General features: G+C 36.1%; 3 protein-coding genes, 1 non-coding gene and 1 pseudogene across 4 annotated transcripts; 3 read left to right on the top strand and 2 right to left on the bottom strand.

Moving 5' to 3' along the window:
• The first annotated feature begins 173 nt into the window (after positions 1 to 173).
• LOC132175619 (probable aspartyl aminopeptidase) lies at positions 174 to 5,203 on the top strand. Its single transcript, XM_059587619.1, has 11 exons — positions 174 to 353; positions 531 to 666; positions 1,255 to 1,333; positions 1,458 to 1,660; positions 1,816 to 1,882; positions 2,353 to 2,475; positions 2,671 to 2,826; positions 3,558 to 3,731; positions 3,851 to 3,925; positions 4,010 to 4,150; positions 4,714 to 5,203. The coding sequence occupies exons 1-11, from the start codon at positions 275 to 277 to the stop codon at positions 4,933 to 4,935; spliced, it is 1,455 nt and encodes a 484-aa protein (XP_059443602.1). The 5' UTR covers positions 174 to 274; the 3' UTR covers positions 4,936 to 5,203.
• A 1,209-nt stretch (positions 5,204 to 6,412) lies between these two features.
• LOC132173495 (probable aspartyl aminopeptidase) lies at positions 6,413 to 10,881 on the top strand (annotated as a pseudogene).
• Positions 10,882 to 12,560: 1,679 nt separating this feature from the next.
• On the top strand, positions 12,561 to 12,677 carry LOC132176750 (U5 spliceosomal RNA). Its single transcript, XR_009439603.1, has one exon. It is a non-coding gene; the product is annotated as a U5 spliceosomal RNA (small nuclear RNA).
• A 2,136-nt stretch (positions 12,678 to 14,813) lies between these two features.
• On the bottom strand, positions 14,814 to 18,635 carry LOC132174868 (adenylate kinase 4). Its single transcript, XM_059586594.1, has 6 exons — positions 18,334 to 18,635; positions 16,697 to 16,842; positions 16,395 to 16,514; positions 16,108 to 16,275; positions 15,716 to 15,805; positions 14,814 to 15,149 (listed from the first exon to the last, which is right to left on the bottom strand). Exons 1-6 carry the CDS (start codon positions 18,449 to 18,451, stop codon positions 15,048 to 15,050), a joined length of 744 nt encoding a protein of 247 aa, XP_059442577.1. The 5' UTR covers positions 18,452 to 18,635; the 3' UTR covers positions 14,814 to 15,047.
• Positions 18,636 to 19,243: 608 nt separating this feature from the next.
• LOC132175287 (nucleolar protein 56-like) lies at positions 19,244 to 23,525 on the bottom strand. The gene is made up of 8 exons (XM_059587173.1): positions 23,117 to 23,525; positions 21,968 to 22,182; positions 21,691 to 21,848; positions 21,252 to 21,439; positions 20,922 to 21,174; positions 20,500 to 20,648; positions 20,267 to 20,401; positions 19,244 to 19,872 (listed from the first exon to the last, which is right to left on the bottom strand). Exons 1-8 carry the CDS (start codon positions 23,319 to 23,321, stop codon positions 19,505 to 19,507), a joined length of 1,671 nt encoding a protein of 556 aa, XP_059443156.1. The 5' UTR covers positions 23,322 to 23,525; the 3' UTR covers positions 19,244 to 19,504.
• Positions 23,526 to 25,746: the final 2,221 nt, after the last annotated feature.

The following is a 25,746-nucleotide window of genomic DNA, read 5'->3' as shown; positions in this document are numbered from 1 at the left end:
TATGTGTGTAGTATTATTAAAGCACCCTGAACTTTTTATGCAATTGTGTGAGACAAAGGGAATACAATATACGCTCGCTCACATTGCATCGCTCCCTTCATGGTACATCCACCGTGATGGGCCAGTCAGGGCCCATGGCCCAAAGTATTTATTCTGCATTCTACATTCCGTGATTGATTCCCAAGCTAAGGCCCAAGAAAGCTAGAGCGAGCGAGCGAGCGAGAGTCAATATCGCTATAAGCAAAGCAAATAGGCAGTGAAGCTCGAGGAAGCCATGGCCGGTGAAGCGAGCTCAGTGGTCTCTGATCTCGTCAATTTCCTGAACGCTTCGCCAACTGCTTTCCATGCCGTCGGTAACTTCTCTCTGTCTCCTTATCTCTTTCCATTTCCGTTTGTTTCCCGAGAAAATCCCCGACATAAAAAAATCGGAATCCCTCCCTCATATATTCATCTCCTCTTACCCTCATTTTCTTGTTGGTGAGTGATTAAGCTTGTTTTTTTTTTTTTTTCTCAATATGATGCCGTTTTAGATGAGGCAAAGAAGCTTTTGAAAAGGGCGGGGTATGAGCAAGTCTCAGAGAGGGAGGATTGGAGATTGGAGGTCGGGAAGAGATATTTCTTCACGCGGAATCACTCCACGATTGTCGCTTTCGCGATCGGTAAAAAGTATGATTTTCGTTTATTTTTTCAATAAATTAACCGTAATTTCATTGCTGTATTTGTTCTCGTCTGTTTGTTATTGGAATCTAGCCGTTTGGTGCTGAGAAATGTAGGAAAAGAAAAGGATTCGAATTTCGGAAGTTCTTTGTTGTAACCATTGAGAGCATCTAGTTAACATAGACACACTTCACTGAGCTTAATGCGACTATTCGTCTTAGTGCAGATGGCCTTAGTTGTAGTATTAATTGTTATTGGACTCATTCCACAATTGTCACTTTTGTGATCAGTAAAAAGAATGATTTTATTTGTTTCTTTTTTTCTTTTCTTTTTCATTGAATTCACCATTAATCATTCGTTTGTATTGGAATATAGTTCCATTTGGTTGCTGAGAAAATGTAGGAAAATAAAAGGAATTGAGTTTTGAAAATTTTATGCTTTTAATCCCGGATAGGACCTAGTTAGCATAGAACACACTTTACTGAGCTTAATTCAAATATTCAGCTTAATGCAAATTTGTAGAATTATTTACTATATTATTATTATTCAGTATGGATTTAATCTTGTTATTGCTGATATTGTGAAACTCGTGCTTAGGTATGTTGCTGGAAATGGATTCCATATAGTTGGTGCTCATACTGATAGTCCTTGTCTGAAGCTGAAGCCTGTTTCAAAGGTGGCCTATTGGTTTCATTGCTATAACCTGAATTGGAATATTACTTGTATGAGTTTATATAGAATTGGTGGTTTAAGGGACATTGTTTATGTTTTGTTTTTTGGAAACTGGGTGGGTTGTGCAGGTAACCAAAGTTGGGTATTTGGAGGTTGGAGTCCAAACATATGGGGGTGGCTTGTGGCATACTTGGTTTGATCGTGACCTAACAATTGCGGGTAGGGTGATAATTAGAGAAGAAAAAGATGGTTCTGTTTCGTACTCACATCATCTTGTTAGAGTTGAGGAGCCCATCATGCGGATTCCAACCCTGGCGATTCACTTGGACAGGTTGTCTTGCTGTGTAAAATGCTTTCTCGGCTATTTGGCTGTCGTGTGTTCATGATTTGGATTGGAATACGTATGGATAATTTTGATGTTATCTTGTTTTATGTGATTGTTCCCTCTTTCCTTCTGTTAAACAATTTATTGTGTTCCATGAATAGGGGCGTTGATGGATTCAAGGTCAACACACAGAGTCATCTTCTTCCTGTCTTGGCAACATCAATTAAGGTAATCTTGCAATTACACAAATCTTTATGCTTCTTTGTATTCATGTGCTGGTTTATTTATTTTAATTGATAGTTTGCTATATGTTGCGGTGCCAAGTTATGTTCCTTGTATTGATGGATGTTACTCGAAGAACATGATTATGAGGAAGCGGAATGTTTTCCCTATAGCACGAGAAATCAGTGCCACTAAATTCTATTTAGTGATTTTGAATGACTAAGCCTTACTGGAATTGCAATTCACATGTTGAATTTGACAATGTGATTGCATTAGGTTGAGTTAGTATATTGAGATATTCATTTATTTGTGTAAGAATATCAGTGTAGGATGTTGAGCTATGATTATATGTGTCTATGATCTAATGAAAAGAGGAGTAACTGAATATTTGATGAATATGGCCAGTTTAACATTTGAGTGAATATGCCTTCCTTTTGATCCAATTTTTGCTTTACCCTATGAACTATTTTTTGCAGGCAGAGCTCAATAAAGTGGTTGCTGAAAATGGTCCAGCTGAAAGTGGAGTTCAGACTGATGGAAAGAAAACTAATCAAAGTACTACCACTACTAGTTCAAAGCATCACTCCCTCTTATTACAGGTTAATAAATTCTGAAATCACGGCTCACATCCTTCTTCTATTTCTTTTTCTTTTTTTGTTTTATTGGGGTGGGGGACACAAATGTGTTAAGAGGCATGACCACATGTAGTTGTTACGCTTTTAGGAGTATCTCAGCTTTATATTTTGGGGTATGCTCATTGGTGATTGTATTATTTTTTGTTCCCTTTTTTTTAGCTCATTGCAAGTCAGGTTGGCTGTAAACCAGATGATATATGTGATTTTGAATTACAAGCATGTGATACTCAACCAAGTATTGTGGCTGGTGCGGCAAAGGAATTCATTTTCTCAGGGCGGCTTGATAATCTCTGCATGTCATATTGCTCTTTAAAGGTATGGCTTTTTATATAGGCTCTCTTATTTTGTTGAGATGCAGATAAGAGGTGTATATTGGGTCTTTTTTGCCCTGTCTAGATCTTGACATTGCAATGTGCTACACTTGTTTCTCATGTCAAATTGGGAGAGCCTTTGGAGTTCTGCCTTGCTGATAAAGGCTGATATGCTACAATGCTTTGTTGATTTTTAACATTAATAGAAAAAAATTAAATCAAGTGTATTTGACATAGAGCCTTGATCTTTGATGAGTTGAATTCGAGAAGCTATCAAAATGAAATTGGCGTGACATAGATGCCTTTTCGGAATTCCCAACAATTAGGGAAACTTTAGTTATGTTAAGTATTTGTTTAAGCTCCTCCCCCACACCAAGAAAAAGAAGAAGAAAAAGAAAAAGAAAGAAGTACTTTTTTGAGCTCTAACTCATCCAACAGCCTACTGCATATTTTGGAACTGAAACATATAGCCTATGATCTCCCCCACACCAAGAAAAAGAAAAAGAAAAAGAAAGAAGTACTTTTTTGATCTCTAACTCATCCAACAGCCTACTGCATGTTTTGGAACTGAAACATATAACCTATGATATATTCCACCCACCTCAGTGTATATCACTGTTGTTGCTCTCCCATATTGTTGGTTTTCCTTTTATAGGAGAAAAGATTATTATATGCTTTGTTATCTGAGTTCATAGTGGCTGGTTTGCATATGATGCTTAATGGTTTGAATTTCAGGCATTGATAGATGCTACATCTTCTGAAAGCAGTCTTGAGGATGAGACTGGTGTTAGAATGGTGGCCTTGTTTGATCATGAGGAGGTTGGATCCAACTCAGCCCAAGGTGCTGGGTCTCCTGTCATGCTAAATGCTTTATCACGAATTACAAGTTCGTTTGGTTCAGATTCTAAGGTGATAACTGTTCTGCATCCTTCTGATGATTCTGGGTTCCAATTAATCCTTTTACACTCATTCAGTGATGATTTACTCCGGAAACTTAATTGTTTTAATTGAATTTGATTTAATTCCAGCTGCTTGAGAAAGCGATTCAGAGGAGTTTCCTTGTATCTGCTGATATGGCACATGCATTACACCCTAATTATACGGTGGGTTGCCTACTGTTCTTACAATTTACCAGCATCAGCTATATTTGGTTTGTTGCACTATGTTGATATAGGGTTCCTCCACAGGAAAAACATGAAGATAATCATCAGCCCAAGTTGCATGGAGGGCTTGTCATTAAAAACAATGCAAATCAACGCTATGCAACCAATGCAGTCACTTCCTTCATATTCAGAGAGATAGCAACCAATCATAACCTTCCTATGCAGGTCAGTTTCTCTCTACATTGGCATATTTTAGCTGTGAAAAATTCTAGGGTAAACCATTTTTAAAGTAATAAACTATTGCTGAAATTGAAAATAGGAAAATGCTAGCCATATGTGGGCTTTACGTTGGCTAGCTAACGCGCTGAAGTGGCACTGCCATGCCAGCCATAAAATTTTCCATCAACCCAAAAAAATTTGCCTAGCCTCTCCCATGGGTGGTACATCCCTACCGAATTTTTGGAGGTGGTTGCAACAACCGTGATATCTGGTCTGGTAGTTGGGACTACCAAATCTAGCAGTTACAACTTACGACCACCTTGCTTGGTGGTTGGGGTGGCGCCAATTAGGAAAAGGTGTGTGCCTTTTTTTTTTTTTCGCTGATATGTCGCATCAACACGGTGTAAGGGAGAGTGCGTAAAACGCACGTACGGGTTGCATTCCTCTTAAAAATATATTTCTTTGGGTAAGATCTTTTAGACTAGATCAATGTGAATTTTATAAATTGTGGTGTGAGAATTTTGTAAGGTATAATAAGTGATAAAGCAGAGGAATTACAAATGATGCAGGATTTTGTGGTTCGCAATGACATGGGATGTGGTTCAACCATTGGTCCGATCCTTGCAAGTGGTGTGGGGATACGTACAGTTGATGTTGGCGCACCACAGCTATCAATGCACAGTATACGAGAGATGTGTGCTGTAGATGACGTGAAGCATTCGTATGAGCATTTCAAAGCCTATTATCGTGAATTCTCTCAACTTGACACAAAGATTACGGTTGACATATAGGCCTCTCTTCGTCTTTAGCTGTTCCAAATGCCCATGTAGGTTCTCTCTCTAAACACACCCAAAACATGGCTGTCATGTAATACGTGAAACAATGTTGCATCAACTGGAATGTTGTGGTGGATCTGCCAAATGCTTGACCATTGTATGCTATCAATGATTCTCCATTCCATTAGATGTGTAGCTAGTGGAAGCATTCTCATTATGTTTTTACCTCCGTGACCGTGGTTCACTGGTTCCTGTTAGTGATCTCATCCCCTACTTTTCAGTTTTGAGTGTGTTGCTTCTTATCTTTTGCTTTTTTCCAGTTGTACTATCTGCCAAGAAAAACAAATCTTCATATTCAAAGATTTCTTTCGTGAGAATACCCTATAACTTATTACAACTTGTCTTATTTATGAGTGTACCGTAAGCAAAATGACCAATGTTTCCCAATTAGAAACTACTAAAGACAATGCAACATGCCTATGTGATGAAGTAAAGAATTACCTTGAGAGAGAAAAAATATTTTGTTTTGGTTTACATTGAAAGACGAGAAACAAAATGCAAAAATACTTTTCTTTTGCTCTCTTTTTGTTGTACTATTTGCCAAGAAAAACAAATATTCATATCCAAATATTTTTTTCGTGAGAATACCCGATAACTTATTACAATTTGTCTTATTAGTGAATGTATCATAAGCAAAACGGCGATTGTTTGTCAATTAGAAACCATAAAGACAATGCAACTTGCCTATATGTTGGAGTAAAGAATTACCTTGTAACATTAACGATCTATCAAAAGAAAAAAGAGAAAAATATGTTTTGGTTTACATTGATTATTTGAAAGACAAGAAAGAAAAAGCAAAAATACTTATTATAAGCAAAACGGCAAACATTTGTCAATTAGAAACCACTAAAGTCGATGCAACTTACCTATTGGTTAAAGTAAAGATTAAATATCCATTGAACGAAAAGAAAAAATTGTTTTAGTTTACATTGAAAGACAAGAAAGAAAAAGCAAATATAAAGTAAAAAAAAATATCAATGAAAAGTGAACGAAGAAAAGCATTTAATCTATTAAATTAACATGTATTCAAAATACATGAAATTCTCACATTTCACATGTATTTTAAAAAATGTATGTAATTTTTAAAAATTAATGTGAAGCATTTTGAACATATTTCAAGTAGATTCAATTGAAAAAAAAAATCTTTAACCTAATTTTAACGAAAACATTGTTGTTTGAAAAATGGAACAAGGAATAACTTCTTATATCACCTAGAATCAGCATAATGTTTTTCCTTGACCAATCGGCGATCTAATCCTAGAAGAGAGTCAACAATTATATATACTAGGAGAGACTCGATGTCCCCAAAATAATTGTACCATAATTTATTTATTTTTATTTATTTGTATAGGCTGGATTAGTTTATCTATACAGCCCAGGCCCCAGGCAGTCAAGCTGAACCCAACCAATGGGAAATTTGTTTACATTATCAATGGAAGTGGCCCAACAGGAAGCAGCCCAAGTGGGCCCAGAGATCGGTGAGCTCATCAGCTTCCTGAACTCTTCCCCAACTGCTTTCCATGCCGTTGGTAACTCTCTCTCACTCTCTCTCTCCATTTCCATTTGTTTCGCGGGAAAATCCCCGAGGAAAAAAAAAAAAAACATTCCTCATATGTATCTCTCTTTTACCGTCCGTTTCTTGCTAGTGTTTGATTAAGCTTGTTTTGTCGATATGTTGCCGTTTTAAAGGTGGCAAAGAAGTTGTTGAAAGGAAAAGGGTATAAGCAAATCTCAGAGAGAGAGGATTGGAATTTGGAGGCGGGGAAGAAATATTTCTTCACTCGTAATTACTCCACGATCGTCGCTTTTGCGATCGGCAAAAAGTATGATTTTATTTTTTGCTGTATTCGTTCTCATCGTTTGTTAGTGGAATTGTAGATCCGTTTGGTTACTGAGAAAATGTAGGAAAAGAAAAGGAATCTAATTTTGAAATTTTTATGGTTTCTACCATTGGGAACGTGTAGTTAACAACATAGAACACACTTCACTGAGCTTAATGCATCTATTCGGCTTAGTGAAATTTGGGTTTGTAGCAGGATCGGCTATTATTTGATATGGATATAGTTTCGTTATTTCTGATATTGCGGAACTTGTGCTTAGGTATGTTGCCGGAAATGGATTCATTATAATTGGTGCTCATACCGACAGTCCTTGTCTGAAACTGAAGCCTGTTACGAAGGTGGCCTGTTAGTTTCATTGCTATTACCTGAATTGAAATAGTAGTATGAGTTTACGTAGAATTGATGGTTTAAGGGAAATTGTTTGTTTTTGTTTTTGTTTTTTGGAATATGGGTGGCTTGTGCAGGTAACTAAAGGTGTGTATTTGGAGGCTGGTGTCCAAGCATATGGGGATGGCTTGTGGCATACTTGGTTTGACCGTGACCTAACGGTTGCAGGAAAGGTGATAATCAGAGAGGAAAAAGATGGTTCTGTTTCATATTTGCATCGTCTTGTTAGAATTGAGAGGCCTATCATGCGGATCCCAACCCTGGCGATTCACTTGGACAAGCTGTCCTGCTGTTTGAAATGCTTTTTCACCTATTTAGCTGCTGTGCGATCACAATTTAGATTGAAATATCTAGCGGTAGTGTTGAAGCTGTCCTGTTTTATGTGATTGTTCTCTCTTTCCTTCTGTTGAACAACTTCTGTGAACAGGGGTGTTAATGATGGATTCGAGGTCAACACACAGAATCATCTTCTTCCTATCTTGGCAACATCAATTAAGGTAATCTTGGAATTACATTCATTTTATATGCTTCTTTGTATTTATGTGGCCCTTTTATGTTTTTTTAATTGATAGTTTTGCTATATGTTTGGTGTCAAGTTATGTCTCTTGTATTAATGCTTATTACTCATAGAACTTGATTTTGAGGAAGCGGTGCTTAGCACATGAAGTCAGTGCCATTAAATTATATATAATGATTTTGAATGATTGCACCTTACTCAAATTGCAATTCATATGTTGAATTTGACAATGTACTCGCATTAGGTTGAGTTGGATGTTGAGATGTTCAATTTTATTTTTTTTTAAGAATACCAGTCTAGGATGTTGAGTCATGATTATATGTATCTATGATCTAATGAAAAGAGGAGTAACTGAACATTGGACGAATATGGCTTGTTTAAGGTTTGAGTGAATATTTCTCCTTTTGATCCAATTTTTGCTTTATCTTATGAACTATTTTTTGCAGGCAGAGCTCAATAAAGTGGATGCTAAAAATGGTCCAGTTGAAAGTGGAGTTCAGACTGATAAAATGAAAACTAATCAAAGTACTACCAGTAAAAATGGTCCAGTTGAAAGTGGAGTTCAGACTGATAAAAAGAAAACTAATCAAAGTACTACCACTAAAAATGGTCCAGTTCAAAGTGGAGTTCAGACTGATAAAATGAAAACTAATCAAAGTACTACCACTAATAATTCAAAGCATCACTCTCTCCTATTACAGGTAGGGCAAATTTACTTTTATGGGTAGTGTTCAGATGACATGAATCTGTTAGAGGCATGATCACATGTAGTTGTTACACTTTTAGGAGCTTGATATTTTTGGGTATGCTTGTTGGTGATTGTTTTTTTTTTTTTTTTTTTTTTCTATCTTTTCTCTAGCTCATTACAAGTGAGGTTGGCTGTAAACCAGATGATATATGTGATTTTGAATTACAAGCATGTGATACTCAAGTAAGTATTGTGGCTGGTGTAACAAAGGAATTCATTTTCTCGGGGCAGCTTGATAATCTCTACATGTCATTTTGCTCTCTAAAGGTATGGCTTTGTATTTAGGCTCTCTTCTTTTGTTGAGATGCAAATAAGAGGTGCATATTTGAGTTTTTTTTACCCTGCCAATTTCTTGACTATGCAATGTGCTAAATATTGTGCTCGACCTGTTTCTCATGTCAAATTGGGGAGCCTTTGAAGTTCTTCACAGCTGATAAAGACTTATATGCTACAATGCCTTGTTGACTTATGACACTAGTAAATTTTATATATCTAATATATTTGATATGAATGTAATGTTTTTGTATATTGATTGTCTTCTTCTCATCATATATGAGATTACCTTGATCTTCGTCTTTTGTGATGTCAGTGGGTTGGTCTAGTTATCAAATACATTTCATGGTCCTAGATACACATTGAGTCTGAGCTTTTGGTCCAGTGGCCAAGTAGTTTATATTTTGTTGCATTTTAGTCTCCCAATTATGTGGCTTGGCGTTTGCTCTTCTTAACTCCTAGTTCTTGTCTTATCCCAAAGGGTGCAAAGAATGAAGTCAATTATTGGTATTGTCTGCTTCTTTTTATCTTGTGATAAGTGCTACTGGGTAAGTCTAAAGCACTTGTTTGGTATTATGTCTAATCACATTGGTATCATCATCTGCGATTTCAATGTGAGGCTTGGCCATTTTGTCAGAAACCAGTGCTTTGCTTCCCTTAGCTCTAACTCACCCAAACAACCTACTGCGTGTTTTGGAACTGAAACATATAAACCTATGATATATTTCATCTACCTCAGTGTATATCACTGTTGTTGCTCTCCCATATTGTTGATTTTCCTTTTTGTATAGGGGAAAAGATTACTATATTATATGCTTTGTTATTTGAGGTCATAGCAACCGGTTTGCACATGATGCTTAATGATTTCAATTTCAGGCATTGGTAGATGCTACATCTTCTGAAAGCAGTCTTGAGAATGAGACTAGTGTTAGAATGGTGGCCTTGTTTGATCATGAGGAGGTTGGATCCGACTCAGCCCAAGGTGCTGGGTCTCCTGCCATGCTAAATGCTTTATCACGAATTACAAGTTTGTTTGGTTCTGATTCTAAGGTGATAACTGCTCCACATCCTTCTGATGATTCTGGGTTCCAAGTAAAAAAAAAGATGTTCATTGTTATCCTCTTACACATATTTGGTGATTTGTTTTACTTCGGTGACTCATGTGTTTTCATTAAATTTGATTTAATTCCAGTTGCTTGGGAAAGCGATTCAGAGGAGCTTCCTTGTATGTGCCGACATGGCACATGCATTACACCCTAATTATATGGTGCGTTGCCTACTGTTCTTACAATTTACCAGCATCGGCTATGTTTAGTTTCTTGCACTATGTTGATATAGGGTTCTTCCACAGGACAAACATGAAGATAATCATCAGCCCAAGTTGCATGGAGGGCTTGTCATTAAAAACAATGCAAATCAACGCTATGCTAGCAATGCAATCACTTCCTTCATATTCAGAGAGATAGCAACAAAGCATAACCTTCCTATTCAGGTCAGTGTCTCCCTGCATGTGTATAACACAATTTCTATGAGATGGAATTATTTTTCAAATTGAAAATATAACAGGAACCTGATCTTTTCAATAACATTTTTGTAAGATGTTTCAAAGAAGATAAGAAAATGCAACATATAAATTGTACAAATTGTCCATAGCACAACAACCCCCACCTTTTGCAGCCATCTTTATTTTTTATGGTAATTTAGAAGGTGACTTGCTGTGTGAGAATTAGTGTGGTATAGTATGATTAAAGCAGAGGAAATTACAAATGATGCAGGATTTTGTGGTCCACAATGACATGGCATGTGGTTCAACCATTGGTCCGATCCTTGCAAGTGATGTGGGGATTCGTACAGTTGATGTTGGCGCGCCATAGCTATCAATGCACAGTATTCGAGAGATGTGTGCTGTAGATGACGTGAAGCATTCATATGAACATTTCAAGGCCTATTTCCAAGAATTCTCTCAACTCGATGCAAAGATTACAGTTGACATATAGGTCTCTATTCATGATCTTTAGCAGTTACAATGCCCATGTAGGTTGTCTCTCCAAACACATCTAAAACTTGGGGTGTGATGTAATACGTGAAACAATGTTGCATCAACTGGAATATTATGTTGTAGTGGATCTACCAAATACTTGATGGGTTTTAAATAAAATTAAATGAAACCTAAAATGTTGAGTTCCAAATGCTACTTGTTTGTGTTTCACATTCAGTAATTGTGTTTTGCTACACGTACTCTTGTCCAGCTTCAACCAAAGCATCAGATTTCTGTAGCACTACAAAGTTCCAAAGGAAATCTTTCAACTTGCCATCTCTTAAGGTTTAAACTTTCCCATATTTGCTTGTAAGAACACTTCTGGAATTGGTGTCCTATTGTTACCCCATATCGTAACAATATCGCTTTCGAACATAAGAAGATGAATAGTCATGTTAATCAAACAAAGTCGAGTATAGCACTTCAAGTCGGTTAAATGGAAATGATTTAAAACAAGATTTTTATCTCACAAGTACTTTACAATGGTAATGAGGCACTTTCAACTAACTATTGGATTAGTTTTTATTAAAAAAAAAAAAGAAAATGCAGTTTACCCCTCTAAAGTTTCAGGAGTTTTTCAATTTTAACCCCAAAGTTCAAAAATTGGCAATCTACCTCCCTGAAGTTTCAAAAATTGGCAATTTAAACCTTCCGACGGAAATTTTTTTAAAAAAAGCCTAAGGGCAATGATGTAATTTCATAGATTTCCGTCCATTTTGACGGAAAAATTAAACGGAAGGTTTAAATTGCCAATTTTTGAAACTTCAGGGGATAGATTGCCAATTTTTGAACTTTGGGGTTAAAATTGAAAAACCCATTAAATTTCAGGGGGGTAAACTGCATTTTTTCCAAAAAAAAAAAAAAAAAATCAATGGTTGGTTAGAACTGTCATATCAGCATTGTGGAAGACTTGTAGAACAAAAATGTAGTATGTAACATTTCCCTTTAATGATATACAAAAGAAATAGATACAGTATAATTTTGAGGAATGTTAAGCAGGTTCATAAACTTGATTGCAGCTTCAACTTTTCAATCAAGCAATTGTAGGTGAATAGTTTGGCTTGCCTCTGGTTAAAGAATCATTGGAGATCCTCTTATCAAAAAATAAATGGTAGTTATGGCCTTCAGTTAAAAAATAACTGGAGTTCTCCCCTGATGATCCCATTTCCATTGTTTAATTTTTTTTCTTTTTCACAAGAGATTTAAGTGTTTTTTCACTGGGAACAAACCAAACTCATTGGGAAACTTTCAAAGTTAACTCTTTCTAAGATGTTCACACTTTTAGCCCCATCCCATGCTGGGTGGGAATGTGGGAATAGTGGTAATGTTGGTGATTACGAAGTGTTTTGAGAATTATTATGAGGAATACTACATGTATTTTCAAGTGCATAGTCCCTAATATGATCATAAATATTACCATTAATATATATCATATACAGATTAATTAATTCAAAATTCAATGACAATTTTTATTAACATGTCAATCAGTATGCACTTTGGAGTAAGAGTAACTGTAGTAGATATTGTACCAAAAACACTTTGAGCTGAAAGTGTGTACATGCAAGGAAGGATGAAATATTGAGCAACACATTGTTGGACTGAAGTCCACTGGGCTGGATAGAAGGGAGGCCTTCGTTTCGTGCATGCGCACACTGCAAGCTGTCCGCATAGTAGTAATTCTGACTCGGCATTTTCGTCCCACATTGAAGAGATGTGAAAGAGTAGCGTAAGATGGAAACTATAAAAACACCCAAGCGCTGAACAATTAAATCACGCAGCCACGCGGTGAGCACAAAGCGAACTATTCTTTCGCCTTTTACTAAAGAATACCGTGTGCGCGCCGCAAATAGTGGCATACGCCTATTTTTGGAGGGGTTTCTTCTGTGAAGCCCCTAAAAACTAAGTCTAAAACTTTACAAGCCTTACAAATAGTGAATGGTTTATTCTGAAGAGTAGACCTCCCAGAATTTTAAATATTGAAATAATTCTACAGGGCACTTTTTTCTTTTATATAAGTTGCTAGGAGAAATTTATTTCATAACATGTTAGGTCACATATATATCTGCAATGGTCCCTAATCAGGGTTTTTCTTAGTTTAGTGAGGATTAAGGTTTATCTATGAATGAACTTTTAATTATATGCTCCATTTCAAAGACTGGTTCAATTTTCATAAGGAGTTGTTAGAGATGGTAGCTTTATATTCTCAGCATTTACTAAAAAGTTGATTTTCACTGACGTGAGCAAGGGAGAATCCATGGCAGTTCTTACAAGGATTGATCTTGCTATCTTACAAGACTGCAACAATTTGTTGATTGAGGGTGATTCTTTGGTTTTCATCTTAGCCATTAACAATCAGAATCTCTTCACTGAATGGACCATTGCTCCAATCATTACCGACATTCAGTTGAAACTTCAGCATTTTCAAGTTTGGAATGCTACAAAAGTTTCTAGAAGTGCAAACTTTCGTGCGCACCACCTCGCCAAGTGGGCCGCTACCAACCTTGTGTTTGGTAGCATTCCCAATTCCTCTTCTATCTTATCTTCCATTAGAATTAATAGTGGAAAGGATCCCCCTTTGTAAACCTTCTCTTTTGTTTGTATTTGCTCAGAAAAAATAAAATAAAATAACAAAGAAGTAACCATGGTTAAATGAGCAGTCCTAGTATATAGTAATCTTATTCTTAGTTGGCATAAGTGAAAGATTTAGCCATTCGCTTAGGGACACTTCCAAACCATGTAAGTTCTTGTCATATTGTTTTAAATGCGTTTCTCTCACACCTTGGGTTTGAATTTTTAAGGCCATTGGAAACTCTGTATATATAGTTCATATTTTGAGAAGAAAAATGAACTGTCTTTCATTGTGAAACGGTAACAAATTGTAATAAATAAAAATTTGATTGATGAAACTTTTTCTCTTTCCCTTTTGTTTTCTCTTTTCAAAACAAAAAATTTTAACAAACAACCTAAAACACTTCTTCTACTTTCATATTTTTATGTGACGTCAAAACATTTTTTTAAATTAAAAAAAAAAAAAAAAAACACCCTCTAACTGAATGAATTGGTTTATTTTTCAATTTTTCAAGAGGTTGGTCAAAAAGATTTTCATAATCTTAAAGATTCAAAGTAAAAATGAAGTTTCACTGAAATGCGACAAAAGTAAATTGTATTGTAATGCTCCAATGTTGGGAAGTGCAACAGGTTGGTTGGTATGGGGATTGGGGTGGGAGATCGACACTCTTTACTTCTTAGATTCTCAATTTTGACAATTAAGTCCCAAGTGTTTTCCTTGATTTCACTCTATCAACTTACGGGTTTTGTTAAATTATAAATATAATTTGTAATTTTAAGCTATGTCGTATGACACTAATGTCAATCGAGAGCTACATGGTATTAATTAATTGGGATTACATAGCACACTCAACACTAAGTTGACACGACTAATTTAAAATTAGAAGAAAATCTAAAAATCTAATAGGGACTAAATTTAATTTTTCCTTGATAGTTTGATACTTACCTACTGGGTGCCCACATCAAATTAAAATAATAATAATAGTTTTAAGTGGCTGCTGGATTGGCTAAAACACCTCGGGATTTGGCCATTGGTAATGGTGGTCATTAAAAAACAAAGATTTTTTTGGGATATTGGAAGCCCTTTGAGAGGGCGGTCAGCCAAAAACAACCTTAAGGAGGGGAGACATTTGTTTTAGGAATTTCTCACCATATATATTTTGTTTTTTCTGGTGATTATTCCTTTTTATAAAATAACTGTACAAGAGAATCTAGAAAATCAATATCTGTACCACGATCACCCAACACAAGACTCTAGAAAACAATTTGCATCAATTTATGTAATGGCCGCAATTTCATCTACAAAATTAAAGTAACAAAAAAACTAACACCATAGCACATACTCTTTTTTCATTTTTCTTTTTTCCCCCTACAAGCAAGCTGTTATTAGTATATTTCCAGGTAAAGATCAAGATCATATATAGAATATAAAACATCAAGAGAAGGACAAGATTGTCAACAGAGTAGAAAATGTGTCATCAGCGTGCACTTTCACGCTTTTTATATTATGGTGTATAGGTAACTCAATTAAACCTCGAAAAGTTTGACAGCAGCCGTCATATGCAGTTTGCAAAATCAAGAAGTGGTGCAATTTGTCAGAAAATTCAACAGTATATCAGAATGCAAATGGATAATAAACAGTAGGCTTTCTGAGGAAAGCAATCAATTTATAAGTGAAGTGGAGGGAAGCAGCTTTTACGAAGAGAGCACCTTCTGAACCTCAATTGTGACTTCTTTGGGAGGTTTTTCTGCATGAAGATTGGCAACCATGCCCTTCTTGGAATAATAATCAATAACCTGCATTCCAAATGTGAACAAATCCATTACATATCCTAGTATAACCATTTCAAGAGTTGGATGAATGGTGCAAGAAGATAGTTCAGTAAGAGTTATTTGCCGTAAAAGAACTAAAGCTTATCAACTCATTAATTTTTATTATATCAAGGACAAACATCAAGTTTTTGTCTTGGTTCATTTGATTATCAAAGAAGACTTATTACAGTTCTCAACGGAAAAATGACAGTAAAAGGGAACCGACAAAACCATCAAAATGATATAACTTCATCAATGCTCACCCCACCCCTCTCCCCAATCGCACAGAAAAAAAAAAAAACAAAACAAAACAAAAACAAAATGCACAAGCAAATCAGGTAACTATAATATATTTACCATGATGGAACAATATACAATTAAAAAAAAAAAATAGGGTCAAACTTCATTGTGAGTATTGTCAAATGATTAGTTTTAAAAGGACTGCAGATCACTGAAATTAACACAAAATAGTAAAATCTCATATTTCCATTCATCTGAACCTAAGCAATCAAATTCAAGGAACTGTAGGAAGGGCTTATAGAAAAGTATACCGGTTCAGTTTGCCTGTGAAATGCCTCCAGTCTTGACTTAAGGACAACTGCAGTATCATCCTTGCGCTGAATCAAAGGTTCCCCAGTAACCTTGGACAAACCAAAACAAGGAGAGTACACTATTTATGAATAAAAATTCAAATATTGGATTAATATCTAGTAACAGAGGTCATAAGAAGGATCATCATGGTGAGCATATTAAAATCAACATGACCTTCTAAACCAGATTAACACACTGATGATTAAATAAATAGAGGCTTTTACAGCCTCAAGTGTTTTTAGCACTAATTTTTTTTATGCACGTGTCTTGTGAGAACTCCTTCAATGTTGATAAGATTCAGAATGGCAATAACATTTTTAAACCAAAATAATTGAAAAGGAAAGAGCCTTACATCATCAACGCCTGGAACTTTGGGAGGTGCAAATTTGGTGTGATAGGTTCTACCACTGGATGGGTGTAACCAGCGACCAGTAATTCTCTCCTCCAAGATCGCATCATCAATTGCAAAGTTGAGCACCTTATCAACTTTGACTCCCTTCTTTTCCAGCATCTCATCAAGCTATATAAAGAAGGAAAACAAAGGCATTGTTAAAGTGCAAGTATACACAAACACATTTGAACGGGAAAAAAAATCAAGGAGTGGCAAAATTAATCAATATCCAGGTGACAATGTGACACCTTCTGTGCTTGGACCACAGTCCTTGGAAATCCATCAAGAATGAAACCTTTCTGACATGAAGGCTTCTTAAGAGCTTCATCTATAATGCCAACAACCAAGTCATCAGAAACAAGTTCTCCCTGCAAAACAGTTGCATAACACCTTATCAGCAATAATCTACAATACAAACTATTAGAGATGCTATTCAACTCAACCAAGCCATAACACACAACTTATTGGGATCAGCTGCAGAGATCCTTTTAGTAAGAAGCACACAGAACAAATCGAACAGAAAAACAATATATTAAAAAAGAGATTCTACCTTATCCATAGCCTCTTTAGCCTTAACCCCAAGAGGGGTTTTAGCAGCAACAGCAGCTCTTAACATATCGCCAGTAGCCAAGTGACACAAGCAGTACTCATCCTTAACTATAGGTGATTGGGTACCCTTTCCTGATCCTGGAGGGCCTGTACCATACAATTTTTTATGATTGTGAATATAAAACGTGTCTTTCAAATTAAACATTCGCAACAGGGCTGTCAAAAATCAAGCAACAATGATGAACAAATGTTCAAAGCCTTGAAAAAAACATACACTTCTTTTTTTTTTGATAAGTAAAGGAAATAATATAAAAAACGTATGGTGCCCCTAAGTATACAAACAGTATACTTGAAAAAAACCTATACAGTATGACATCTTTATAGTTCTAAGATCCACCAGCTAGAATAGACTGAAACTCAATTTTTTTCTTTTCCTTCTATTTTGGTTTCTCTTTTTTCAACCAGGGCATGGGCGGGGAGGGTAAAAGGTGGGACATCAATAGGAAATATAACCACCTACAAGAGGCTAAAAGTGCAGATTTGACATCTAGCAATTACTTGGACATACCTGGCTGGAGCACCATAGTATTTTACTTAAATCCTAACAGTGGAAAAGACTAATACGTCTAAGGTTTCTTTCTAGCACATATTTTTTATTTTCCCTAAGAACAGACATGGATGACTGACAGAGTTGGCTTCTAAAATATCAATACGATGAAACAAAACATCCATTTCCCAGAAAAACTCAAGATAAGAAAGGGACAATATAGAAGTTTTTAATTTTGCTTTAATTGCATGACATCAAAGATTCTGATAGGAGCCCAAGAATATCCAAGCAAAACCTTTTTATCACTAACGGAACCAAAAAAGGGAAAAAAATCGATTAAAAAAGATAAAACAAACCCAAAAGAAGAAATTTAGCAGATGCCTGTAGCCCAAACACTATTGTGGATAACATGCTACTGTTCTTAATATTTGATAAGCTAGTCCCAGAAGGGTTGTCAATCGCAAGCCACAAATTTATTCCCTGACCTGCACCACAATTTGTACTTTGCAAAAGAGTTTAATACTAAATCTGCAAGTGTTTTGTATGCTTCTAGCTTGCCAAAAAAAGAAAGTAAGTAAGTAACATCTAATAGACTAAGGAAAGTAGAATTACAGTGAAATGTCGGTAGAAACAAAATCACCACCCCAGCGGGAAGAACAATATAAACAAACCGAGTAGCATAGATTCCAGATCCAAAACAACGGCATTTATCTTAACCTTAACTGTTTTATTCCAGCTTTATTCATTTATTTATTGGTTGTTTTCTTCATCTCTAAAACCCTGATATTCAAATTTTTCCATCCGCTTTCTCTTCCTACATTTTCCCAGCAACCAAACAAAGCATAGGAACACAAAAAACGAGCACCCGTAGCAAAAAAAAAAAAAAAAAGACACCTGCCCGAACAAAAAAGCCTAAGAAACGCAGTAAAATCCCTAAAAGCATCCAACTTTGTCACCACAAACACATTATATTCTCGGATCTGAAAGGATTTCAACGTCAAGAACCAAAATTTGACAGCAGAAAAAAAAAATGGCATTTAAATAACGTAAACCCATATGAATGTCTCTACGCACGCGCATGTCTAGCATACCAACGAGAATGAGGCGCTTGTCGGGTTTGGAGGAGCACTTCATGCGACGAAGGAGCTCCGTCATGAGATCGACGGAGGGAACATCTTCCAAGTTCGCTGCCGCAGAACCGGTCGCCATTACGGTCAGGGTTAGGGTTTTTCTCTCTCTAGGTTTTTTGTCAGAGCAGAGACCTAACAGAGTGAGAGAGAGACAGACAGACAGACAGATTTTTATGAGTAAGACAGAAGAGAACCTTGGTTTGGATTTCGGAAATTCGGACCTTCCTAAGCTTCAAACAAGCAGCGGTCTTGCCTGGTTTTGTGTTCGAAATGACCGTTGTACCCACCCTTAAATGTGCATTGAAAGGAAACTGCTCCCCAAACTCCCAACTTTTACTGTCACGCATTGTATTTGGATCTAAAATGGCAGATATTAATCTGTAAGAACATTTACATCGAATTCTTTTAGAATTTATTTTATATTAATCTGATAGAACATTTATATCGAATTCTTTTAGATTTTTTTTTTTTTTTTTTTTTTCAAATTTTGAAGAATAATCTCAATTTTTCTATTTTGAAGAATAACCACATTAAAAAATTACTCTACATCTCATTATTTATTTTAGAAAATAACTCACTTTTATTTTTTATTTTTTATTTTCTATATTCAGTCTAATAAAAGCTATAATAATACACCTAACAAAGTTCTTGTGTTTGCTTAAACAAGGGTTTTCTTCATATTTAAGCCTTTGAAAGCTTTTTGATAGTTTGGTGCACTGCTTAATTAGGTGAGGAATCAAAAGCTCAAATTGTGGCCATGGCTTCTCGCCAACTATTCTTTGTCCATGGGGCCACCTCTGTTCCGTCAACTCTTACCATGTGCCGCCATTATCAGACTATCGATTTACTCCATGAAAGTATAATGGAGAGATAAAAGGAACACCAAGCAGAGAATATATACGAAGTAGGAACAATGTCAAAGCAGAATTCAAATGACAGAAAAGGTTCTCAAGTTCATTCTCAGATTTTCCTACTATAAGCAGAACTGCAAAAAGGTAAATAGTAGTTTCCTACTATAAACATATTCTCAAATTTAAAGGGGAAAATAAAAACACAAGATGAAGATACTGGTCTCAAACACAAAATTGGACCAAGACAAAGAGCAGCATCAGCAAAGAAGTTCTTCTTAAGTTCACTCAGCATCTTCACTTCTAGACTTCTTCTTCTTTTTCTTTTTACCATCGGCGGCAGACTGCAGGTCCTCTCCATCTTCATCTCCATCCTTGCTCTTCTTTTTCTTCTTCTTTACTGTTCCATCCTGCTCGGTGCTAAACCCATTCTGAGCATCCTGTTGCTCCAGCTCCTGATCCATTCTTCTTTTCTCCTTTTTCTTCTTCTTTTCGGATTTAGTATTTTCCACAGCTTCACCATTTGTCACAATATTTGGCTCATCCTCAGCCATAGGCTCACCGTTCTCTGCAGCTCCAGCTTTGGATTTCTTTTTCTTGGATTTCTTTCCAGAAGCTTCAGTTGGAACTTCTTCGGTTTCCATTTCTGTGTCTGCAAAAAGCAATTACAACCAGTCACAAGCGGTAACATCAGGGCGAACCAATAACTTACTGGAAATATGCAAGGTAGAATATATTGAATCTAGCCGCTCCACAGAATAATTGCTAAAATCTGATGAAAGTGTGGCAACCAAAACTCCTGGTCCATTTAAAAATGGGATGGTGGATCATGTCAAGTTTGTCATGCCACGATGCAAGTTATCACATCATTTACGGTTCCCAAACAATACAAAATTATTGGTGCATTTTCAATGGGCGAATGATCACATCAAGTTTGTGAGGCCACGAAGCAAGCAAAAGCATCATGCCCCATCTCCAAATGATACAACCCTAGTATCTTATGCAATGAAAGACTTGGTAGGCACTATCTTCTCTTTCGTGCACACCTTTGTTTTGAGAACTACCAATTGCGATTTTCATCACATCGATATTTTTTCGTGGAGCAACTCCCTTGTCATAGAAGTCAAGTCGCTCCTCAACTTGTTCACGAAGTTTCTCCCCAAAAACAGTAGATGCAGTATCTGCATCACAAGATAAGGCAACAAAATCAATTATATAGGGAAAAAGTTGCAGCTCGTGTGATATGTACGCAGAGATTGCTGGAAGGTTAAAAAAGCACCTGCAAAGCAGTCAATGCGCGATGCAATAGAACACTTGTTTGCAAGATAACGAGCCATTCTGCCTTTGTTCTTGGCAGATGCTCGACCGATGAAAGATGAGTGAAATATCAGCCCATACTTGGGTGTGTTTCCTTTGGTTTTCAATGCCCTGAAGAGAACATATGAGGGAAACAGGGGGCTTAAAAAATAACTCTAGGAAAGTTGTCTTTCAAAATATTATCATCTGTCAAATGAAGACAAAGGAAGTAAAGAGATCCATATAAGACATTATTAACAGGGGAAAGCTTTTAGTGATATAGAATATAAATCCAAGCTAAGAGAAAGATAATGAATGTATTTCAAATTTTATGAGTCCAGCTTTCTCAAAGATTCAGAAGTAATTCTACAAATACAAGAGAAAACCAGGTAATAAGTTAAACACCTGAAGAGCGCCTTCTCTGCACCAAGGATTTGAAGGGTAGAAGAAGGGCACTTGGCCAAATTTGTGAGACTACCAGCATGAGAAATCAAACGCGCACCAACAACTTCACCAATTAAAGATGCCAAATTTGGCGCAATGTCATTCATCTTTGTAACCAGATAATCATAAAGCTTCCTCCTATACTCAGATAGGTCCATTACCCTCTGTGCGAATTGCTGGACATTAATCAAGTCAATTGGGCTCAAATCCTGACCTGCAGAAAATTTAGAAAAACCAAGTGAATAAAGGACAATATAAGGATTACAGGCAATATAAAATTGAGATTTCTACCCATGGAAGCCTTGGCAGCATCAACAATCTCCTTCGCCTTGTCTTCATCTCCAAGTACATCTGTTAAGCCTGGGATGCTGTCATCAGACAACTTTGACTTATCCTCAATATATTTTGCAACTTTGGCATATAAATAGTTGTCGTTCACAATCTTCACCAATTCGGGAAAATGCCATGAGTACCATTCTCTGCATAGATGTGATAAATCAGACCATAATCACATGGGTAGAGGGGGGGGGGGGGGGGGGGCCAAAATAATAGACATCCACAAAACAAAAGATTCTCCAAAATATTTCAAACATGGGCATGCTCATGAATTAAGAGAATAATGAAGAAGTCTTCCAAGAGAAGACAAAAGGCTAAAAGTTTGGAAGATGTATGGAATCACAAAGACACAAGCTTCAAGAACATAAAATGTTTGAGCACATATGTCACATACCTGACTCTCATGGAGAAAGAATTGACATCTTTATCAAGAGTATCAAGAAGGAAGATTGCTTGAATCACCATATTGTCAACCCGGTTGACATTGAATTTGACTTTTGCCCTGCTGTAACTGTGCCCAAGACCAAGTTGAGCTTTCTCCAGATCTCCAGGCTATGGAATTGAAAACGAGGAGAAAGAAAGTTTATCAGAAGAAGGATAATTTCATATCTTGAACAAAAGAAAATGCATATAAAAACCAAAGCAGAAGAAGATCAAAGAGAAATGCAAACCTTTAGGTCCTTTAAAAACCTATCAAAATGTAGCCGCACACCACGAAGCAGCTCAAGAATAAATTCACCACTTTCACAAGGAATTTTTGTCACTTCATGAATGTGTGACCCAATCTTAGTATCCGCTATTCCTAATCTGAACTTTGACTTCTTAACTTCCTTGACTTTTGGGAGATTAAGCTCCAGAAAGCTCCTCAACTCATCAGTCATTAGCCCTGAATTTCAAAAACAACTATTAAGCAAAGAACCAATCACCTTAAGCACCAAAGAAATGCCCACAACACAAGTTGTTACGAGTAATGAGGAGAAGTTCTAAGTCTGTACTTTTCATCATTTTAAATCCTCATAAAACAGAAAATCAACCCAATTCTACATTGTGAATAACATAATAAAGATTTAAATTTTCCAATTTATAACAATTCTCAACGCAATCACCAATCAAAAGATAAACGCTTTAAATATAATACACAGCTTGCAAAGGAAGCCCAAAATGGCTCCATCAGAGCCCAGCTGTTCGAAGCATGAATGACTAACAAAAACAGTAACAAGACACACAAAGATGAAACTCCCACATTCCCAAAAGTATAAAATACTATAAGAATCAGGAGCAAATCAGAAAACTAGAAAGGGCAGATCAGTTATAGCTTAAACAACATATAGAATGGTTGCGAGACACATCAGAAAGCAGGAACCACAGAAACCTGCTTGGTAGATGAAGAAAATGTACTACAAAAGGGATCCTAATATTCAATTTCAAATGTTTCATCTTTAGGACCCAATAAATAAAAACAACTTGAGTCAACCGTTTCAAGTTTTCAATCAACAAAAATAACAAGCAAAAACAAGAGTCTAATTCTTGTCTCCACTCGCTTTCCCTCAATTTTCCCATCCACCAAACAAAGGAGAAAACGAACTTACACCAATCAGAAGCACAAAAAAAAAAAAGATCAAAACAATCACATTCCTCACAGCTAACCAATATAACATCCAGCCTATCAGTCAAATTCAACACATACCCAATAAAGCTAGCACCACCAAAGCACATAGAGTATCACAAATCAGAGGCAAAAACCCAAAAAAACTTTATACAGTAATAACCAAAACCCAGTAGCCAAGCAAGAAGTTATTGTAGTTTTATACAAAGCTCACCTTCGGAGACTGCGTTACACTGGTTCAGAGCGTCGAGGGCAGACTCGAACGGGTGAAAAGCGGTGAGCTGCACGACCTTCCCGAACCGGTTCAGGTCCGATACGGAGTTCCGTACCGCCTCGGTGTTCTGCCCGATTTCATCGAGGCCGTGCGCGAGGAACAGCCCGTACCCAGAAGCTGACTCGTACAGAAGATACAACGCCATTGAAGAATCTGAACGAAATCGAACAAGACAACAAGAAAGCTCGCGTCTTTGCTTCGCTGAAACCCTAACTTTCTCTCTCTCTCTCTATCTGTAAGAGTGTGCTCTAAGGCTGTGAGAATCGGCGGGGAATGGAGAGAGAAAGAGAAGCGGGCATTTTCGTTTAGGGTTTAGGGTTTTCTCCGAGATATAGGCGAGGGATTCTAGTTATGTCTATGCAGGGTTTATATGTGGTGAGGGTTAGTTATGGTGTGCGTCAGATGCGAATACTCAAGTTTTGACTGGGTTTGATCCAATGGTGTATATAGATAGAAAAAGGCTATTATTTGTTCTTTGGAAGACAATAATTTTGCCCTAGGAAATCTATTTCCAAGTTCTAGAGTTGAGTCTTTGGTATTTTGTTTAATACTCAAAAGGTCCGTTTGAAGAAAAAAAATATTTGTTTGATAAAAAAATTAAAAATACTTTTAAATATTCAAAAAGCCTAAAAATGGCTAAAACATACTTTTGACAAAATGAGTGTAAACGAGCAGAGCTTTAGCGAACTTTCCTTATTTGGGCTCGACTCGTTTAAGTTTAATTCGAGGTCGAACCGAGCTTAAGAACGTGCCAAAAAAATTAAGCTCGAGCTCATAATAAGTTGAGCCGAGCCGAGCTCTTATATTTATTTATTTATTTATTATAAATTTAAACTTCAAATACTCTTAAAACAGCTCAAGAAGCCAGCTTGCATATGGGCATTTGCTTAGCTTGGCTACCCGAATATGGAGCCTGAGTCAAGACAGCAAGACATTTGGTTTCGAATATAGAGGATATGCATCATTTTATAATAAAATGATGCTATTAGGGAAAAAAAAAATCATCAATTTTTAATATTAATATGAGCAACTATGTGAACAACTATCAATTCGAGCCTTACACGAGCCTAACTGAGTCGATCCGAGCTTGCTTCGTTTAATATTCAAGCCAGTATTTGTGTTGACGAAACGTCTTATTTAATAATCAAGTCGATCCCGAGCTTACTCGTAAACGGCTTGCTCGTTTAACACAACAAAAACTTATAAATAAAGCTTTTGTCATAAAGCATTTTTTGACCTAAAAGTTCTATTTTTCAAACGTAGTCTCAAACAGGTTCTTGAACTTTGTTTGTACCTGCGGAGGGATATCCTCATTCCATCTTAGGGATATGTGATTTTAATGATAGATATGGTGTTATGTGGTAAATATATTGTTATAAATTTTAATAAACTAAATAAAATATTAACCGTAAATTGATTTATCACTATTTTCACTTAAAATTGTGAGATAATTGAGTCATTTAATCTATTAATTAAACTCTAAACAATTTGCTTAAAATTTGGATGATATTAGTCATTCATAAAAAGGAAAAAGGCTTTGGACCAACGACCACAAACTCTAAACTTGAAACTTGAAACACCAAAAAAAAAATACTAGTATACATATAACTTATTATTATTCTTGAGTTCCAAAACTATATATCAACAAAATGTCACGTAGGCCTACTGGGCTTAAATCTGAAGTCTTCATAAAGCAAGCCCTTGCCTTAGCTCCCAATAGCTATGAGCCCACAAATCTATGGGTTGTATTAGTCTCGTACCCCTCAGGCCCGTCTGCCTCCGATTTGACTTTAAGTATAAAATTAACAATTTTACAAATAAAATTTATAAGTCCACAATTTAAGAAGAAAAAACTTATTGACAATATGTAAGCCATTTTTGTTACGATAAAACATCTCTCTCTTTGTTTGGTAAAGACACTAATTACAATTGTAATGGTCCAGAAAAAACGTTAATCATGTTGTATACACTATTATTAAAAAAATACTAGTCAAGTTGCAATTGAAACTCTATAGAATCATTTATAAATCCCATTATCATATAGTAATGAACTAATGTGAGACTTAGTACTAATATCCTCATTTATAATCCACTAATTCCATGTGAGCTAATCATTTTTCCAGTGTGAAATTGGGATGTTACAGTCTCCCCTCTCTCTTAAGTCCCCGATGTCCTCGTCAGTATTACATTATGCAATGCTTTAGTACTATATATGTTATTATGTTACTCTAATACAATTTGTAACGATATAAAGAGAGATAAAAATTTTATCTAAACCATTAGGGAGAAAATATCGTCCGACTCATTTAAAATAGTACAAATTATTTATAAACATTTAAAATGTTAATCTAAGTTAGTAAATTATTATTAATCACTTTAAGAATTTAATTTGCACTATTTTAAATGAGGTTAATGATATTTCTCTCCTACTAATTTGAAGAAAATTTCCATGTATAGGTACATCTGGGTTATTACTTGGAAGTGCTAGTCAAGCTGCAATTCAAGCTTCTCTTGAGTGCCATCAGGTGGGCTTGAGTTGGCGACGGAATAGGTGAAACCGAAGTGGCTGC

This window comes from Corylus avellana, chromosome ca3, assembly GCF_901000735.1.
Source record: "Corylus avellana chromosome ca3, CavTom2PMs-1.0".
Lineage (NCBI taxonomy): Eukaryota > Viridiplantae > Streptophyta > Magnoliopsida > Fagales > Betulaceae > Corylus > Corylus avellana.
The sequence above is the reverse complement of the archived record's forward strand: the minus strand, read 5'-3'. Positions and strand labels throughout refer to the sequence as shown.

Bases quoted from the DNA above. Each gene is read 5' to 3' on its own strand.
- LOC132174868 (XM_059586594.1), bottom strand. From the start codon at position 18,451: ATGGCGACCGGTTCTGCGGCAGCGAACTTGGAAGATGTTCCCTCCGTC. The intron at 16,515-16,696 runs GTAGAATCTCTT...ACTGTTTTGCAG, and splicing joins CTAAAGAGGCTATGGATAAG to GGAGAACTTGTTTCTGATGA. The intron at 15,806-16,107 runs GTAAGGCTCTTT...GGTTTGTCCAAG, and splicing joins AAGTTCCAGGCGTTGATGAT to GTTACTGGGGAACCTTTGAT.
- LOC132175287 (XM_059587173.1), bottom strand. From the start codon at position 23,321: ATGGCGTTGTATCTTCTGTACGAGTCAGCTTCTGGGTACGGGCTGTTC. The intron at 21,849-21,967 runs GTTTGCATTTCT...TCAATTCCATAG, and splicing joins GGTTTTTAAAGGACCTAAAG to CCTGGAGATCTGGAGAAAGC. The intron at 19,873-20,266 runs GTGTGCACGAAA...TGCTTTTTGCAG, and splicing joins TGGTAGTTCTCAAAACAAAG to ACACAGAAATGGAAACCGAA.
- LOC132175619 (XM_059587619.1), top strand. From the start codon at position 275: ATGGCCGGTGAAGCGAGCTCAGTGGTCTCTGATCTCGTCAATTTCCTG. The intron at 3,926-4,009 runs GTGGGTTGCCTA...GTTCCTCCACAG, and splicing joins CATTACACCCTAATTATACG to GAAAAACATGAAGATAATCA. The intron at 4,151-4,713 runs GTCAGTTTCTCT...CAAATGATGCAG, and splicing joins ATCATAACCTTCCTATGCAG to GATTTTGTGGTTCGCAATGA.